The sequence below is a fragment of the Camelina sativa genome, chromosome 19 (assembly GCF_000633955.1).
Source record: "Camelina sativa cultivar DH55 chromosome 19, Cs, whole genome shotgun sequence".
NCBI lineage: Eukaryota > Viridiplantae > Streptophyta > Magnoliopsida > Brassicales > Brassicaceae > Camelina > Camelina sativa.
The window spans coordinates 535991-556709 of NC_025703.1; the positions used below are offsets into that span (position 1 = coordinate 535991).

Here is a 20719-nt window from a genome sequence, read left to right on the forward strand (position 1 = left end):
GCTTTCCAACATCCGCCGCAGAGTATCCGCCATCTTCTTCTTCTTTCGACGTACGTAGGGATTTCTCTGTGTGTGTTTTTTTTGGTTCTTTTTCTTTTTTAGTGCGGATAGGTCGGTCACTACATATATAAATCAAGTGGTAATGGGCCCAGTTCCGGCCCGGACCAGATGTATAGGCTTCACACATTTTTTGCCCACCTACATATTTTTTTCTCCTCAGTAGCGTAAAGACTCTGGATCAAAACTTGTCATCGGTAAGTTTCAGATAATGACCCATTGTATCAAAAAAAATTACAGTGTTAAACAAACTACTTGTTCTAATGACAAAAAAAAAAACCGACATTAACTTTAGTTAAATGATACATTATTCAAACTTGAGATTTCACAAAACCAAAATTATACATTAGACGTTTAAAACCTTTAAACGTCTAAAATTAACTTGAGATCAAATGTATCATTTTTAGACGTTTTAATTTTAGTCTTTTTTGCTAAAGATGTTGCTAAAGGTTTGAAGCATTTGGAGATGGGTTTTGTTCAACAACAACCAAAAAAAAATTTATATATTCATCAAAACAAATTCACTTACTTATTATTTTCATTAACATATGCAACCTATATTACATGGCCAATTTCTGCACCACCAAACATAGCAACATCATATCTCAATCTCAATTCTTCTACACAAATTCCAATAACCATTTTCGGATACAAACTTACATTTGTTCTTTGTCAAAAAAAGTTATCAGTTGGTTTTAAACATTTATTTACTACGTGAACTATAAATAAAATGAAAAGGCTATTTTATGAAGCTTAATTAATTTAATCTCTACGTCTACGAACTAACTTTTTAAGTTGTAAAGGATCTAACTTTAGTGGTCTTACTTTAGAAATGCTTTAGCAAGTCTCAAAAATTACTTTAGAAATGCTTTAAAAATGTTTTAGAAAGGATCCAACAAGTCTCAAAAATGCTATAGAAATGAGTTTATGTCCAAAATTCCCCCCCCCCCACCATCAACTTCATTGATAGACTTACCACATAAAATCCAAATTTCTCGGTTATGCATATTTTGGTTCCCATTTATTTATATGATTTATTGATGTAATACGAAACCAAATCCGAATGGAATCTTATCATTGATGTTCATAATCAAATCTAGTACATGTGACTTGTTGTAAGGGACATGTTTATGGCTTCCTAAATGCCCAGTGTAAACTAATTGGGCATCGGATACGTTAAGCCTACACTTAGGCTCTTTTTCGATGACTTCTTTGTTACTTTGATAAAGAATCAAGAGAACCATTTATGATAAATCTCTTTCAATGGTCGGCTTTGATATAGCCGTTTAGATATGACCTTTAAACTTTTTCCCAATTTTTCTTCTCAATATTGAAAGTCTAAAATTTCTCTGTCAAGTCTTCTATTTGTTCGACGGATCGATTAGGTTACTCATATTAAAGTTGGATGAAATTGTATTAGAAGGTCAATGCATTGTCCTCGCTTCACACTTCCAAAGCCTCAATGAGATAATAATTTCCACCAGTATAACCTAAATATATATAACGCCTTATTGCACTACCCAAACATATTCACCGCCGACATTTTGACCATATATGCATTGGCTATTATTACGGTCCATGTGTAATCAGTGATCAAATCGAACTCTCTAAGGGTCTGAATGGTAACCGCAGATTTAGTAGTGCGGGACAAAAAATTTGATATTGCGGTACGGTTCAACTACGGTACGTGCGGAACAAATGTATTTGCGGGACAAGTGCGGTTATTCCAAAATAAGCGGTACAAAATAATATTTGATTGGTGAAAAACAATTTGCGATACGGATTTCATATTATTTTATTAATAACAAATATAATTATACATTTTTCATTTTTTCTTAATAAATAAAATTTTAATTTCTGAATTTTAAATACCAAAACTAATTTAAATTTAAATTTGATTGGTAAAAACAATAGTGCAGTTCACTATTTTAATTGTATTATAATTGATTTTAATATATTTTTGATTTAAAACATTATAAGCATTCAATCTATATTAACATTTTTGAAGTATATTTTGGTTTATACCCTTTAAGTTTTAATTATTTAATTATTTTTTTACAACATTAACTCCTAAAACAATTCCATAAATAGCATTGCAGAGAAACTCAAATACTAAACTTTCTTAAATTGACCAACATTTGTTACATTTATTACCATAAAATCTTAACAACATCTATACATTCCGATTTTTCCAAAAACAACCATATCCATTAAAGTTTTAACCCATTAAATCTCCAAAACTATTTTTATGGATGATAGAATCTCTCAAATTTAAATGATATACAACAGATTTTCCATAGCAAAAGTTTACAATATCCATAATTATATTAACATTAATAAATTTCCTAAACCGAAAATCCAATTATAAAATGTCACACTAAATATGTTGAAAACCCCCATATAATTTGGTTTATTTTTTATTTTTTGAAGAATTACCAAAAATTAAAATTTCTATTAATTATCATAAACTATATAAGTATGCTAATTTGGTAAAACAATTAACATAATTAAATTTGATAAAAAAAACTTATTCTGATTATTTTTTTGACGCAAAAATTTATTTTAATTTTGGTGAGACGGGTTGGCATTAATCCTATATAGGGAGTTAAGTGGAATTTTTTTTATAAAAAAAACAATTTTAGATGTGTACCATGAGATAAAGGTATTACTAGATTATACATATATCACACGGTTTAAAACCTTGAAAACACTACAAAAATCCAATACTTTGAATACTTATATCAAATACCTGTAAAATTTTATATTTTTTAATTAATAAAACAACAAATAAATACAATATAAATTTAAAATATTTAAAATTAAAAATATTGTCACGCGGTGTACCGCAGATTAAATCCTAATACTTACATATACATATGTTTACAAAACCCAGAAAAAAAATTCATGGTTTGGATTATCTATTTATATTTAGAAAATGGAGTTTAGAGGTAGTGTTTAGTATTTAGAATTTTTGTTCAATTTTAAAATATAATTATATTTTTAAAACTTTAGAGGTAATATGCTAAATTTGGAAATACATTTATTATTCTGATGCTATTGTGACATTTGCCCAAAAAGTATATTGCAAACCTTAATTGCATGAAAAAACGGTCCACTAATAAAACTCTGCATGAAAAAACGGTCCACTAAACTGCATTTAGTCTAAGAGTGCTTGTTCAATTCATACTAAATTATTAATATATCTTTTGTATAATGATAGTCTGTTTTGGATTCTTCGTCTGATAAAACGTATTGCTCTATCAAATATCACATAGTTTAAAATGTTGTTTACATGTAATTCACTTCATACATAGTTGATTCTCTTAGTACCTAAAACATGAAATTGACGTCCAAACATACATATGGACAGCGTTAGAGGTTTCAGCTAAAGAAGAGAAGCTGTTACAAAAAAGGTTAGGCATCAATCAATGAATGATAGATATGTCATTTTCATATTATTCTTTTGCGGTGAATTTCAGATATGTGGATATATAGGTAGGAGACTATGATATGAACGATAAACATCTTATTCACTATATCTCACACACTCATAAATGAGACTATAAACATCAACTTCGCGTATCAACCCGGACTAACTCATAAGTGAATAGAACCAGCTGCCATAACTTTCAACTCATCCGTAGCTCATAAATAGTATATAGTCGAGATTCGAGATTCGAGAATATTAATGTTTATAATAAAGACAGCAATAACAGACTATCATCTATGAGTTGGGACTATGTACATACATATTCCTTTTCTTCTCTTTATATATAAGTTTTTTAAAAATTCAGACATGTTAATTATAAGATTAAATAAAATTTTCACACATGTAAAATTATAAATTTTTCTATTTGCAATTTTTTTTTCAGCCAATTTGATAACAGTGAAAAATAGGCAAACATGTTAAATCAATCAATCTTGTCAGACTAATCAGTTCCATACTTGAAGTTTTAACTGTCACTATACAAATTAAAACATGAAAAAGAAACCAGAACTAACATAGATCATAACCTTTCGAGGAAAAATTGGAACATGCCAAGTGAATATGTTTCCTATATATGGATTAGACAGGAAAGTTAAACTTTATTGTGAGATTTTATCATATCTAAGTCATCCAATGATAGTTCAACATATAATTATCTTATAATATTTTTCAAGAGATATTATATTGAAATACCCTATATAACGAAACAAAATTAAAGATGAGTCAGAAAACTACAAAGCAAGTCAATATCTTAAGTGATAATAAAAAACCAAAAAAAACTCAACGATGCCTTTAACATTCAAAGGTACATTTCCTCCCTCTCACAATCCTCCGTTGCTCTTTGCCCCTACTCTTTCATAGCAAAATATTCAGTTCTAATGGCTTTGCATGGCGAAGAGCTTGAGTATAACTTAAGCCTAAGAGAATTGACTCGAAAAGGTCATCTAACTTGCGAAAATCGAATTTCTACAAGGTTCTCTGCCTCAGGTATCCGAAGCTTCAGAGAAGATCACATCCTCATCTTCCTCCTCTTCATCTTCATCATCATCATCATCACCATCTCCATTCTTTTTGTCTCGTCCCGTGAATTTCCTCCTCTTTCATTCGCTGAAGCCCAAACTCAGATGGATAGACAGCCACAGGCAAAATGCGCCCATCTTTTGGCAGAAACGAATTCAAAACAACGTACAAGACTTTGGCCTAAGTACCAAATAAAAGATATCAGCCAAAAGCACAACTGCAAAAACTTACAGAACACTAAACTCTAAACAACGGAAAGAAACAAACAAGCTCTAATTTATCGAGCAAAAAGCTTTATCCTTTAGTAACCATTCCCACTCATTAGATTAGTTCCACAACCATAGCAAAGATACAAACACTAAAGAAGGCCAATTCGAAACAATACATCAAGGATGGAGAACACTTACAGAGACATGTTTCCAATCCATGTTAACGATAGCAAGTCTGGGAGTTTCTTCTGGGATAGTCGGTATGTTCTCTTCCTACAGACCATCATCAACACCAAATTCGCAACATGAGAACATCATTCATTATATATAAAACCAGAACAAGAACCAACAAGGACATATGAATCGAAAATTATACCGGAATTTCTGGTCCATCGTCTTCATAGATACCTTCATCGTCCTCATCGGTATCTTCTTCTTCTTCTTCTACCTCCTCCTCTGATACCTCTTCAGAGTCAGCATCATCATCCAAAGAAGCAAGCTTTAGCTTCTTGTCAGTATCACTCTCTTCCTCTGTCCTCATTATTACCCTCATCCTTCGCCTTCTCCTTCTCCTTCTTCTTCTTATCATCCTTATCTTCTTCTCAATGATCGGAGCCATCTTTCCAAACGATAAGCACTGGTCAACTCCAGTATTCTCGTCCTCACATGACGTCGTCCCCACTATCATTGACGTCACCTTTCATGTCTCGTAGCTGCTCAACCAAATAAAATAAAAACTTTAGTATCATACTAACTATACTACTAGTTTTTAGTATCATATTATACTACTAGCTAGTGATTAGTGAACGATCAAGACAGTCATTAATTAATGAGGGTTTTTAATATATACTTAGAACATCGATATATATAGACTTTACTTTGCAGTTTGCAGTATTGTTATGGTTCTTATGGAGCTGTGAATTGTGGTTTTTGCATTGGAAGTTGTTGTAGAGTGTAGAAGATTGAACTTACGATTTATGATGGGGTATGAACACATGATGAAACATTATTCATATAAAATGATCGAAATACATAACAAAGAAAACCGAAAAAGTGATAGCATGTACAAACTTTCACAAAAATTTAGCCAAAGCGTCCTAATTAATTCCACAATAGAATATATATATATATTTTTCTTCGATATCATTGTAACTTAAACCTGATTCCCTCATATAGCTAATAATTATATATTACATAGTTTTTTTTTTTTTTTTTGAAAATATATATATATATTACATAGTTTTTGTCGGATATTATTGTTAAACCCGATTCCCTTATGTAGTTCATTTATATATTAAAAAATTAGTTTGAAGACATAACTATGGGAAAAGTATATATATATATATATATTTTTTTTTCTAGCGAAGTGTATGAAACTCAAATTATAATTGATTACTAGATCATCATTTACAATATATTTTCAATGAGTTGCTATATATATAAAATATATATATATATATATATATATATATACTGTTTCTGGTTCGTTGTTATTTATCTAAATGATTTGAACATTCGATAAAATAACGTTTCTGTACCGTCCAAATAAATCGCGTCTTAAAAGTCATGAGTTGGAAATTCGATATTAGAAAAATACACTAAATTTCTATGTTCGATATTAGAAAAATACATTAAAAAGTAACATAGACATAAACTTTTGGTTGGACAGAAAAAAATAAAATAACATAAGACATATTAGGATACATAGGCCGGATTGCTATTCTTAGTGGGCCTATTATAGATCTTAAGACCAAAACGCATCGTTTCGTCTTTAGAACGACCATTCGGCGATTCCAACTACATCCCCAATCCGAGTCTCGGAGAAATCGATCGTAGCTCTGTGCCCTTTCTCTTTCAAAAAGATCGTTTTTCTCTCGAGAGAACAAAATTTCGTTTTTTGTGTGTGTGTCTGTGTGTCAAATTCTTTCAATTTCCTCAATTCTTCGTTTCATCGAACGCACGTCGAACCCTTTACTCCCTTTATTGCTCTTTTTGCGGGTCAAGTTTCAATTCAAGCTTTTTTAAGGTTCCGTATCTGAATCTCTCGACAAGACAAACCCTTGTGTGGGATTTTCTTCAAAATTTCTGAAATCACAAGTATGTATAACGTTTCTGCCCCTTTGACTCTTGTTCGGAGCAATTAGGGATTTAGGCGTTCCATATCGAATCTAGGGATGTCAATTGGTCTCTAAGTCCATCGGCTGTCCGTGTTCAAATTAATTTGGACTGGTTTTAGTTATTACCAAATTTAAAACGGTCAAATGGACCTAAAACCATATTAGTCCACTGATAAATGGGCCAAACTCATTTGGACATGGGCTATCCAGTAATATTGTAAAATTTGGGGGCAATTTGTTTTCTTTCATTTTGTCGAAACTAGGGTTTCTATCTCTTTCTCTCTCTTGCCGTCTCGCGAGTCGCGAGTCTTCTTCCTCTTTCTCTCTATCTTCTTCTTCCTCTGATTCTCTTCATCATCTTCTTCTTCCTCTGATTCTCTTCATTATCCTCTTCTTCCTCATCAAATTTGTGCTGAGAAATCGGTGAGTAGTGTTACTCTTTTAGAGTTTATTAACCTCATAGTCTAGATCCAGTAGTGTTTGACTATTTGTTCACGAAACGATTAGAGTATATGTAATGTTCAAACACGCTTGTTGAGTTAATGTGATGTTCCTCTTTCTACTCAAGTAGTGTCAGTATTCGATTATGATGAGCTTGTTATGTGTTCGAGTCTCCTTGAGTTCATTGTTTACTTCGATTGTTGAGTTATTGTGATGTTCCTCAGATTTTGATTGGAAAGGTTTTAGATTTGAGTTTAGTTTCTACTAAGGGTTTTTGGTGGTTTTACTTCTGAGTTTTTGATTGTTTTGGTTACGCTCCTTACAAGTTTGTGTGTATTGGTTTCAGGTCACTGCTACGGTTGATACACTGCTTCAAGGCTCCTGACCAAAATTCTGTCAAGGTATGATGACTTGATGAGCTTGTTATGTGTGCTTGTATTCGATAATGATGACTTGATGAGCTTGTTACAAGCTGCTTGTATAGTTGTATGTGTGCTTTTTAAGTAGAGCTTGTGACCAAGTGTTACTCTTTTCAGAGTTTATTAACCTCATAGTCTAGATCCAGTAGTGTTTGACTATTTGTGATGAGTATATGTAATGTTCTTTATACACGCTTGATGATTTTAATGGTGATTTCAGTTTCGATTTGTAGGTTTTAGATTTGAGTTTAGTTTCTACTAAGGGTTTTTGGTGGTTTTAATGGTTTTAAAGTGTTTACTTCTGAGTTTTCATATTTCTGTTTGATTGTTTTGGTTACGTTCCTTACAAGTTTGTGTGTATTGGTTTCAGGTCCTGATCACTGCTACGGTTGATACACTGTTACAAGTCTATCTTCAGCTTCAAGGCCCCTGACCAAGGTATTGTTATTTGTGCTTGTGTTTATTCGATCATGATGTGCTTGTTATGTGTGCTTGTATTCGATGATGAGCTTGTGACCAAGTGTCCGTTTATCTAGTTGTGTTAGTTGTTTCTGTTGTGTAGAGCTTGTGACCAAGTGTCCGTTTATCTAGTTGTGTTAGTTGTTTCTGTTATTTATATCATTGTCTCATGTTTGCTTTGTCTCATGTTTGCTTTGGAACATGTTTAGCTTTAGTGTTTACTTCGATTTTTAAAGAGGGTTTAGGGAATTGTTAACCGAGGTTAGGATTTAGGGTTTCGAATAAAGTATTCAGCTTTCTTGATTTTATTGAATTACGGGAAATTGTGGTTTATTGTTTATACTGCTGCAACCCATCCTTCATGTTAACTTAGCTGTGACTGTCCTCGATTTCTATAGAAATAAGTAATGTATTTGTCTCCGCATCTTGTGAATAGTATAATCTAATTATGGTTCTCCTTTCCAGTTGATCAGATCATATCAACATGTTCTCAACGAGTTACAAACAAGCAAAAAATCAGTGGATTAAGGTTGGGACGAAGCTCTTTGTTTTTAAAGATCCAGTGGAAGTAGGAGACAACTTTGATTCATGCCTAGGGTTTTATGACCCTGGGAAAAAATTGATGGTGAAGCGGATGTTGATCTCTGATGAGAGCTTAGAAAGAATGGAAAGAGAATACAAGTGGATGGAAGCCTGGGAAAAACACCAAAACATTCTGGATTGGGTGTCTTTGGATCAAGATGACAGATATTTGTACCTGTCTCAAGAGAGATGGAGTTTCACTTTAGAGAATCTGGTGAATTTCCTTTACAGCCTAGACACAACAAGTCCACTAGAACCTCCTAAAGCTCTTGATGTGTTTATCCAGAAGAATCGTGTGAAGCTTAACAAAGTGTATATTGATGGTCTGATGGTTGATTTGATGAAAGATGTTGGTAAAGGATTGACCCATCTTCATCAAATGGGTTTTGTTCATCGAGATTTGAGGCCACAAAATATAGTTATAGTGTGTGGAACCAAATCTATGAGTGCAAAGATTGCCAACTTCTGCTTCACCGAAGATAGCAAGTTGAACTCTAAAGAGAGATCTAAACTCAAAAAAATATGTAAGTTGTTTTTTTTTTTATTGAATATTATGAATTTTTGTTTTTGGTTGTTCTTGAATATGTGTTTCTTTGTGCAGGCAAGTCTGAGACGGATTTTCAACCTGCGGAACAGAAGCAGAACTATTCGAGAAGGCAGTTGTGTAAGGTTACCGATGACAAGTGAGAAAAACTGGTCCATTTATGTTAAGTCAGATGCAACAGAATCTTATGCAGATTGTAGGAAGACATTGTAACTGGGAGAAGATGATTGATTCTCGGGTTGTCACTCACATGAAGAACGACCATCAAAAGAAAACAGGAAACCTAGTCCCTCCGAATCATTTTGAACGTGTTTGGACATTGATAAGGTTACTCCGAAACCAGTATACTCACTTCTTCGAACTTTCTCCAAACATCCAGGTTTGCAGCTCAGAAAACACAAATATCATTCAAAACCATAATACACACAAGTTTATGTTGAATTTTATGTTTGTCGCAGGCAATTTATAGTGGGACACTTGAAGGAATGCTGGAATATTACAGTGGGAGATTTCCTACATTGCTGAAAATTGTCTATATGGAATTCGGTTTAATGCAAGATGCAGCTTTTAAAGAGTTCAAGACAAAGTACTATAGTTGAAATAGAGTCTTCCTCTTCATATGTTGCAGACTCTTGTTCTGGTTTTTCCTTGCGGAAACCTTCTTTTTCTCAAGTCGACAGCTTTACCACATTTCTTCAACTGTCGTTGGTGAATGTTCTTTTTTTTTTCCTTGTTTCTCAGCGTCCTCCTCAAGTTTTATGTTCATGCCATTGAGGGTTTTTACTTTATCTTTACTTTGTGAGCTTGAGATATTAATACTATTTCCCGCATAATTGAATTCCCTCTAATAATTACATCTTCACCCTCACTATAAAATATAATTCGATTTTTATAATTAGCATAATAAAATATATCATTAACTTCCTATAAGGTAATTTGATTCTAAAAATAAAAACAAAAAATTATACTAATAAAAAAAAAGCAATACTTGTTTAATAAGAAGAATCTCAAAACTTGCAAAATGTCCCAGTCTTTCTCTCTTTTCTTGATTTAAAATAGGGGTGGACGTTCAGTTTTTCGGTTTGGTTTCAGTTCGGTTTTTTCGATTTACGGTTTCTTTGGTTTTATAAAAATTGAACCATATAAAAATCATATGTAATTCGCTTTGATTACGGTTCAGTTTTTTCGGTTTTATCAAAAATGAAACCATATAAAAACCATATGTATAACGGTTTGTTTGGTTTCGGTTTAGTCCCGGTTTTTAACGGTTATTCCATACTTTAAAAAATAGATAGTTGATACATAACTAAAAAATAAGCATAACAGTAAAACCTAAACATAATTCAAAAAAAAAAGAAAATCCAAATATAGTTTTGTAAACCCAAATACTTAATTGAAATTTAAATTTTTAAAAAGTAAAGCCTATTGAAAAAGAAAACTAGAAAAAAACCAAAATAAAAACTTGGAGATCAATAAAGAAAAACTACTGATATTGTTATACAATATAAATTTATAAGTTGAAAAACTTATTATATCTAATTATCCTAAAGTTTTATAAAAAACCATTCGGTTTTACGGTTTTTAACCAGACCAAACCTAAACCAAATGGTTAATTCAAATAAAAATCAAACGGATTTTTAAACTTAACCATAACCAAACCAAACCATTTATTTCGGTTTGGTTCGGTTCGGTTTTTAGGATTTCGGTTTTTTTGCCTACCCCTAATTTAAAATTGGGAAAATTATAAATAAAGGATATTTTTTCAAAAATTTGGCCATCTACACTTTTTTTTAAAAAGTTTGGTTAAATAGGATTTAGGATATAAAAATAGCCAATTATACCCTTACTTATATTTTCTGATTAAATTTGTTGATTTTTTGTCTCCTAAAATTTTAAAAATAGTAAAATTAAATCGAATTAAGAAAAATTGAGAAAATAAGTAAAATTATTATGTCAATCTAGTGGGCCTAATTTTCCGTAATGGATCTTCAGAAAATAAAGAAATTGTGACTTTGTCCCGACAAAGTAAGAAAACAAAAGGGATTGAGAAATTTCTGATAAGGTTAATCGAGAAAAACCCTTCCGCCGTATCTCACCGTCGTCACCATCTCGTCGTCACCATCTCTCGTCTCTCACCATCGTCAGCATCTCACCGTCGGCTCTCTCCATCGTCGACATCTCTCCATCTTCACCATCTTCCGCCGGTTCGATTTGTTCACCGTCTTCCGCCGTGATCACATAGGCGATCACATTGTTGACTCGAGCCAATCCCAAGTGAGAAAAAATCCATGTGGAGAAGAGAAATCGAAGTTCTTCTGTCTGTTAGTGATCACATTGTTGAATTGGTACCTTCCTTCCAGAACGTTCCCAATGGAAACAAGATTGAGGTAATTGACTCGAGTCTACACTTTTTAGTGAGATTTAAGTCCATGTAGATTGTGTTTTGTTTCATTGATGTTTTGGTGGATTGTAAGGTGATGAATTGCAGACCAAGATCAGATCTCTTTACTTGTCTTCCTGCTCTACGGAAGCTAGACAATATGCTTATTGTAAGAATCTGATCCTTCATTCTTGTTCTCTCATGTGGACTGCTTTCAAATTGGTTTAAAATGTGAGATTTTTAATAGAGTTGTTCTGTTTTTGGACGTCTTTTAGGAAATATTAGATAGTTTTGGAGAAACAACAGAGTTCTGGTACGTTGATCAAGGGATTGTAGCTGTGGAATCTGTAAGGTCTAACTCTTTCCGTGAAGACGGAGACAAATGGTGGCTTCCACTGCCGCGTGTGCCATCCGATGGACTTACCGAACAATCTAGGAAGAAACTGGACCACACTCGTGAATTCACTAACCAGATCTTGAAATCTTGTATGTCAATCAACAGCATTGCTTTAGCTGATATGGAGGTTCCACAATCATACCTTGAAGCTCTACCAAAGGTTAATAAAACTTTTTAACACAAAGCCAAAAATCTCTCATGTTGTTGAATATACAAATTCTTTTAGCTGAATTGTTCTTGTTTTGCAGAACGGGAGATCATGCCTTAGTGATTTTCTATATAGAAACATCACATCAGATAACTTCACAGCGGATCACTTGCTTGAGTCAATAGATCTTTCATCTGAGCACGCGGTTGTAGAGATGGTGAATCGAGTAGAAGCATCTATACACGTTTGGAGGCGAAGAGCTCACTCAAGGCATATGATTTCTCTGTATAGATCCACAAGTACAAGATGGGGGATGATAGTGAAAGAGATGATGATGCATCAAAGCGATGGTGACAAAAGGGAACTATTTGCGGAGAGAGCCGAAAGCTTATTGATCCGACTCAAGCAGCGTTTCCCGGGACTTAGACAGACAGCTTTAGACACAAGCAAGATCCAATACAACAAGGTTTGATTCATTACCTTTTCACTTCACACACCATACAATTTTAAACCTTATCCTTACAAAAGTATTGAACTTTGTGAAACTCTTTGCAGGATGTAGGGAAGTCTATACTTGAGAGCTACTCAAGGGTATTAGAGAGTTTGGCATATAGCATTGGCGTACGCATAGAGGAAGTGTTGTTTATGGACGACATTAGCAAAGAAGATGGTGATGATGGTTCTTGTTCAGACAAGTTGAGATTGTTGTCTAAAGAATCAGCTAATGGTGGCAAAGAAGATGGTGATGATGGTTCTTGTTCAGACAAGTTGAGATTGTTGTCTAAAGAATCAGCTAATGGTGGCTCAGGCTCTCTAAGGAAGAAACTTTCTGCTCCATCGTTGTTCTCTGTGTCATTCTCAGGCACGTCAACTCCGTACAGAACTCCATCATTCTCAGCATCAACTCCAAGTTATTCACCAATGCCGTTGATAAGCCCCATCAACGGAGGAAGAGGAGAAAGAGCTCCGTTTCTCTCTGGGAGGAACATTAGAGAACGTTGTGGGTTTGGTCCAAAGAAAGCATTGGCTAATTATCTCCGGGGTTGAGTTTTAAACTAAGGAATTAGAATTTTTTCATTATGTTAGTTATCATCGAGTTAAAAGCTTATTTAAATCTTTTATTTTCTAGTATCTCTTGTCATTTGATCTACGTACACTTGATGTTGCTATTTGAATGACATATGTTATATATTTTGAAGTGATTTTGATAGTTGTTATAACTCAAGCCATCCGATCAAGTCCATTGGATTGATCTTTAACTGAAACAGAGGAGCTTTACTTATCTTTGATATATTATGGATACACTTATTATAAACAACTTGAAGATGAACTCATAGAGGTGGGAGTAATACTGACATGTTGATTTCAACCTATGAATCACAATTCAACAAGGAACTTGAGATATCCAATTGTGTGAGAAAAAGAACAGTTCTTAACTGATGAGACAACCAACAAAGAGCTTCCACAATAAATCCTTAGTGTGCTGTCAAATAAAATTAATTAATTAGTTATAGTGATTTTTCTTAATTTGTTTAGCTTCTAAATAATTTAGAATATGTATTCTAAAATTTATTAGAACAAATCTAAACAATAATTACGAAATCTTAACCATAAATTAAGAATATTTAAAAAATATTCACTTTCCTTATTTAATTTATTTTCTTTCTATTTTAAGGGTATTCTAAGGTTTACAGATTACAAATTCTAAAATTTCTATGATATATCTTCTACTTCTTTTAGTATATAGGGTAAAACGTAGAAAACGAATTCTGAATTGAAGTAGAATGAAGAAAAACGTAGAATTCATATTCTAAATTTTGTAGAACATACAAAATTCAGAATCTGAAATTTTTAGAACAAATTTTCCGTCTAAACTTCGTAGAACATGTACAAACTGTAGAATGAACAATCTAAATGTTTCAGAAAGAGAAAAAATCGTAGAAAGTCTATTCTAAACAATTTAGACCAGAAATCAGCAAATTACAAACTGATTTTTGACATCCAAAACATTTTTAAAAAATTTTTTTTTTACACAGTTGTATACTAACATGGTTTTTCTATTTGTTTATTGGTTCAAACTCCTAAAAACTTTACTATTTCTATTAGTAGGAGCATTTTCGTCATAATTGACAATCTTAAAAAAAAGTATAGATGGCCAAATTTTTAGAAAAATATCCTTTATTTATAATTTTCCCTTTAAAATTCAACTTTATACATCTAATTAATTGTATTATTTTCAGTATTTTACACATTTTCAGTAACCAGAAATCTCTCTCTATCTCTCTCCCAAGTCCCAATTACGAGTTTGGGGAATTGGGTTCTATAACCAAAAAAAAATCTATAATTCACTAACTAATTTGTATATTTATGTATTAATGACAGTTTTTGCCTTTTTTTTTTCTTTTCTTTTTCTAACCATCACCATCTCTTCCACGGCCACTTCCGATTGCCGGCCACCACTCCTGCCCACCTCCGGCCACCTTCCCTCCAGCCAGCCACCGCCCCATTATCATCACCACCACCAAACCAACACTAAAATGATAATTTTATTTACCCTCTATGTTATATTCTTAATTTTTTCAAATAACATGCTATATTCTTTTATAGTTTTTTTTTCTGGTTATACACCTAATTCACCCTTTGTTGGTTCAAACTGTGAAGATTGTCTTCATTACGAGTTTTTAGAGAAATCTATAGATTGTCTTCATTTACTTCTTTTTGGATGATTCTCTTCATAGCCTTATAAATCTGTTCTACAAACGTGGACTCTTTAACCACGCGCATAATTAGCGCGCTATCACCACCACCCAAAAATCGAGGGTTATATAGTCCACCAAATTTGGGTATTTTCTAAAGTTTTGGAAACCGGGGCGCGTGGAGTTTCTTGTCCCATTAGTTCAACTGTTCAAACTTGAACGAACGCTCTTCACTTTTTTCTTCACGTTTCGTTTTTTTTTTTTTTTCTTTTGGCAAAGCTAATAGAAGAAATTACTGTATATCATTTTTACATCTAATAATTAAAACGTTATTACAATCCACACTCAAGTCTTATGGCTTCAATGAGTGCAGGAGATACAGGAGGAGGATCATCAACAAAGCTTTTTGATGATGTTAGATTTATGGAGTTTTTGACATTGTTATTTGGGTAGAAGGTTTTCAGTTCTTCTTCTGCACCCCAACCTCTGTAAAGTATTACTTTACTTGGCTCCTGCGACACCAAAAGTGCTCCTGTTTCTTCCTGCAGAATCAACAATTCAACACCAAACTAACTATTCATACGAAGACCAGAAACACTGGTTACTTTTATGTTTATATAGTGTGGTTATGAACTGACCTTGAGCTTTGCGATGACTTCTTGCACTGATGTTCCCTCGGCTCTCCCTTTGACGTTTACGATTGCTAGATGGTTTTTCTGAAAATGCATCTTCAGTGTTTTTGCTAAACCGGTTACTACGTTGCTTCTTCCTACAAATTGAAAGGGAGAATAACAGTCATTCTCAACAACTGTAACTACATATTATGGTTCCATGTCTACCTCCTACAACTTACAGCCATTGATGATGATGCAAAAGACACGGAGGGTGTTTATTTAATGAACTTCATGGGGGGGGAGAAAGTATAGGAATTGAGATATGAGGTGGTTTCTTAGCAGCAAAGAGTATAAGAGATAGTAACACTCACCTACTGCAAAGGATGGGCGCTTCTTCATCTTAAGGGCTTGTTTTCTCAGAATGAGCCTTTCTCTATTGGAGAGATCTGTGACCAACCCATCATTTTCGTTTTTTCTCTCTGTCAGAGCTGAGATTCGTGAGCCACCTCTACTTGATGATCCCAGTTCTTTTTTAGGTACCTTTCTCTCAGCATTCAGGTAGCTTTTTCCCGGCTAAAATCAGCAACCAAAAAAAAAAGGTAATTAATTATATATATCTACACATAGAGAGACAAAGTGGAAAGAGACGAGTTTTAGACATTACAATGGATCTATCATGAAAAGAAGAAGCCTTGGCAGAACCGCTCTCCGCAAGCACAGATATATTTGCAATTGAATCGAGAGAGTTGTCCTCATGTCTCTCAGACAAGCAAGATTTAGATTCATCTTCTTGATGCTCATGACTGCTCGTAGTATATGTGTCTACTTCACCTTCACTGTCATCCTTAGAATATATTCACCAACACAGTCTCAGAATTCAGGCTCAGATTTTAGTAATCCAGAGAATTTATTGATTTTCAAGTAGTGTACTTGAAGCTAGGCGCTAAGAAACTTACCTCCCACTTTTCTTCACCAGAGGAAGAAACTGACAAGTCAGAAGAATAGCCGAGTTCAATTTCTTCTCTTGATTTCTCCGGTTCAGTAAGCTGATTTTCTGTTTCTTCTTGGACCTACATTAAAAATATGGAGAACTGAGAAGATCAAAGAAGCATAAATGTAGCATCAAGAACTGGTATGAGTATACTGAAACTGTAAATAATTTACCACTTTGATACTTGATTCCTCATCTGACCATGTTTCATTGGTCACACTGTCCTCGACCTACGCTCAACCAGCATTCAAATGTTACGACCATCTTTTATAGATTGTTTAAAAAATCAAGCTGAGCGACACGTATGACTTACCAACTGACGGTTCAATTCATCAATGTTGTTCGAAAGTTTCAGCACATGCAGTTTCAATGACTGCAATAGTTTGAACAGAAAAATGATAAAAAAAATCACGTGAGGAATTTACAAAATCTATTTGAATTTTCCAGATAAGACCGTTTATAAGATCTTACAGAAAATTTTCGTCATGTCAAGGATTATTAATAATTTTTTCTTACCTTTCGACGTTGTGCCTCCACAGATCGCTTCAGCGCCTCTCTCTTACTGAGAAGTGTTTGAGGTCGTAGACATGGAGGCCGCTCATAATTCTTTCCACGATACACAATAATTGCATAGCCCTTACTCACAATCTCCACAGCAACTAGTATGCCACCACTTTCTGCTTCCAAGATTTCTGCTACTTCGTGAGCAGCTTCAATGCTATGTTCATTACAAATAATCTTCACAAGTTCCCTATACTTCCAATGAAGATGCATGTTCTCTATTGTTCCGTCAAAGACGCCTCGTCTACCTTGAGAACACAACAAGAGAAGTCAGAACAGGACTTTACAAATAAGACGTCAAAGAAAGAAGTCCATGAAAGTTACTCATTTACCACAGATATATACATGAAAGACGGAAACAAACTGCTTTGAATATTTAAGCCAATTACCTAGTAAAAGGAAAGGCTTCATTTTTAAGCCAATTTTTCGTAGCATGTACTTTTCATCATCAGTAATACCCTCCTTGTCGATATCAGACTGTTGAGGACTCTCTCTACTCTCCAGCTCCGCCAGAATTTTTTCTGCCTTTGCTTTCTTTTCTAACGCCTAAAGAGCAAACTAACCATTAACAACTAAAAAGGTCCCACAAACCACCAATGTTTTCTAGTATAAAACGTCTATTAGGGTATATACCATGGACAACTTGATACTAGTTTTTTCAAGGATTTCCTCAGGAGATTTCAGCTGTCTTGGTTTCATTCGATGGGTTTGTAGATGATCCTTCTTATCAGCTTCTAGTTCAGTGTCGTCTGTAGCATCCCGAGGCTTTATTTCCTCTTCATTTTCAGTCATCTTATTAACATGCGCACTTGATTTCTCCATGCTCATGGTTTGCCTTCTCCTCTCTTCTATTGCAGAAGAAACTGCAAATGGGAGGAAATCCTTTCCTCTGTACAAGACAATGAAATCTTTATCCCGAGATATCAAAGTCCCTCCAGTCAACCACTGCGACAGAATATATTTTTTTTGTCTCATCAATAGAAATCTTCAGTTATATGGGGCGCCAAAGGGCATAATTTCCTATTGTTTGCAAACAGTTTGATCATTTAAAGTAAAACCAGCAACCTTTAGCTCTTCGGCCATCAGCTCGCTATTAGTGTTCTGCACTCCTCTCTTCACTGCTATCTTGGCAAGCTCACATTTCTCCCAAAGTTTGACAATTGCAACAGCTAGTCCCTGCAAATTTCTATTTCTACCTAGACGTCTCAGAAAAGGTAAGCCAGAATAAGTTAACAATCTTCAGTGTCTAAAAAAGTAAGCTAAAATCAGATGAAAACAAGCTCACCTAAAGCAAAATGGCAAGGGAGTGGTCTACCAAGTCTCCTTATAGTGGTCATTTCATCATCAGTTAGTTTCGGACTCAGGCCATATGGAAGAAGGCGAAATGGTCTCCTGTAGTCAGGTACTACGGCTGGCAGAAGATCACCATCTACTGGAAGGGGATCATATGCCCACCAGTCAGTGTATCTTGGACCTAATCCTTCTAGCAATTGGTCTGCTTCTTCTACTAACTGAACTTCCCCGGGTAATTGAAACCGAACCTTATCCGGGGAACCAACGCCTTGAATTAACAGGGGCTTAACCGTTTTATCTGCAATACTCTGTTTCTCTCTACTATCGATAGATGATGCTCCTGAAGCAGATTCCACGGAAGAAGAATCATGTGCCAAATCCCGATCAGATACAAAATAAGGATACTGATAATTTACCCCTCTATACAACAAAATCTTGCTTCCAGACCTCCAAATGACCAAGCCTCCAGTTTTCGTCTGAGAGAGATATGAACATAAATGTTACCATCCAAACTCATAGAAAAAAAAAAATCAAAACTAGAGACGTCTCATGTAAAACGTTAGCGAACCTCCAAGACGTCATGAGTACGTTTCATGTTCATTCTGGAAATATCTTCGCAGAAAATCTTGACAACCTCCGTGGTCCTCCATCTCTCATGAATCCCATTCACGATCCCTTCCGTAATCCCAGCCTTTCCGATCTTCAGCTTCTTCGTCAACCTAATCCCCTCCGACCTCAACCGCCTCAGCTCCGCCGCCGGCAATGTCAGTTCCGCCAACGAGGGAACCTTCATCTCCTTCTTCCTTTCAATCTCCGTTTCCTTCTTCCACACTCTCTTCAACTCATGGTACCTGGAAATGGCAGTACCCGACCCGGGCTTCGGAACCGGGTAGCTAGGCGTGCTCCAGCTCGTGTCAATCGTGTGGCCGACCCGGTGAATCGGAAGCTGCTTAGGCAACGGAACGAATATCTCTCCTGGTGAATTTTTACCATATTCTTCTCCGGTAGCCGCCGGCGACGAATCATGACTCTCTTCAACGAATCCAAGGCTACGAAGCTTCTCAGCGATTCTCTGGATTGCGGATTGAGGAAGCGTCTTCCCCCGATCAGAGGAGGAGGAGGAGCTACGGACGACGAAAGAGTTCGCCCGACGGACATTGCATCGCGAAATTAGGGTTTTGGGACTTGGGAATGGCGGGAAAATTCGATCGGGTAAGGAGGTTTTGGGAAGTATTATCATTAATGGTTGCTGCTGCTGCTGATACACAGGCACCATATCCCCAAGCTAGGGATGTTAAAATGGGACTACCCTGCCCATTTAGACCCTGCCCATTTAAGTCCTGCCCGTTTTGGACCCGTTTATACTTTATCCGTTTATATCCTGCCCATTTAGACCCTGTACTCGTTTAGACCTTGCCCATTTATCTGGCCCGTTTAGACCCGTTTAGATGGATTTTTTTTTTGATTTTTTACTTAAGATTGTTTTTTTACTAGAGATTGTAATCAGAGAACAACAAAGGAAAACAGAAACGAAAACATTATATATCAAAGAAACGAAATACGAATTCATACTTGTATGATACAACAAAACAGAACAAAACCTACTAGTACCAAACAAACCAATTCGGATCATCATCCACTAAAACTACTAGAAAGAGTATAATGAAACAGAACAAGACCACACTAGAAACAACATATTCAATGCATGATAGAATCTCCTGATCTTGAACATTCTTCTGAAGTACATGTTGTTGTGCCAATGTCATAGTTGTTCTCTATGTTACCTGTTAAAGTTAAGAGTTNCCCGATCAGAGGAGGAGGAGGAGCTACGGACGACGAAAGAGTTCGCCCGACGGACATTGCATCGCGAAATTAGGGTTTTGGGACTTGGGAATGGCGGGAAAATTCGATCGGGTAAGGAGGTTTTGGGAAGTATTATCATTAATGGTTGCTGCTGCTGCTGATACACAGGCACCATATCCCCAAGCTAGGGATGTTAAAATGGGACTACCCTGCCCATTTAGACCCTGCCCATTTAAGTCCTGCCCGTTTTGGACCCGTTTATACTTTATCCGTTTATATCCTGCCCATTTAGACCCTGTACTCGTTTAGACCTTGCCCATTTATCTGGCCCGTTTAGACCCGTTTAGATGGATTTTTTTTTTGATTTTTTACTTAAGATTGTTTTTTTACTAGAGATTGTAATCAGAGAACAACAAAGGAAAACAGAAACGAAAACATTATATATCAAAGAAACGAAATACGAATTCATACTTGTATGATACAACAAAACAGAACAAAACC

At 34.9% G+C, this 20719-nt stretch overlaps 3 protein-coding genes and 1 long non-coding RNA gene across 4 annotated transcripts; 2 read left to right on the forward strand and 2 right to left on the reverse strand.

Annotated features, from left to right (window-relative positions):
- Positions 4938–5329, reverse strand: LOC104763813 (probable DNA-directed RNA polymerase subunit delta). The gene is made up of 2 exons (XM_019241207.1): positions 5150–5329; positions 4938–5046 (listed from the first exon to the last, which is right to left on the reverse strand). The coding sequence occupies exons 1-2, from the start codon at positions 5324–5326 to the stop codon at positions 4951–4953; spliced, it is 273 nt and encodes a 90-aa protein (XP_019096752.1). The 5' UTR covers positions 5327–5329; the 3' UTR covers positions 4938–4950.
- On the forward strand, positions 7161–10189 carry LOC104763816. Its single transcript, XR_763698.2, has 6 exons — positions 7161–7313; positions 7678–7732; positions 8121–8188; positions 8675–9315; positions 9393–9714; positions 9794–10189. It is a non-coding gene; the product is annotated as an uncharacterized LOC104763816 (long non-coding RNA).
- On the forward strand, positions 11360–13462 carry LOC104763815 (rop guanine nucleotide exchange factor 6-like). Its single transcript, XM_010487198.2, has 5 exons — positions 11360–11722; positions 11810–11884; positions 11991–12272; positions 12361–12726; positions 12816–13462. Exons 1-5 carry the CDS (start codon positions 11624–11626, stop codon positions 13305–13307), a joined length of 1314 nt encoding a protein of 437 aa, XP_010485500.1. The 5' UTR covers positions 11360–11623; the 3' UTR covers positions 13308–13462.
- On the reverse strand, positions 15240–19713 carry LOC104763814 (CRM-domain containing factor CFM2, chloroplastic-like). Its single transcript, XM_010487195.2, has 13 exons — positions 18984–19713; positions 18408–18891; positions 18188–18318; positions 17756–18067; positions 17512–17668; positions 17078–17370; positions 16875–16934; positions 16735–16791; positions 16527–16640; positions 16235–16414; positions 15942–16143; positions 15595–15725; positions 15240–15498 (listed from the first exon to the last, which is right to left on the reverse strand). Exons 1-13 carry the CDS (start codon positions 19689–19691, stop codon positions 15289–15291), a joined length of 3039 nt encoding a protein of 1012 aa, XP_010485497.1. The 5' UTR covers positions 19692–19713; the 3' UTR covers positions 15240–15288.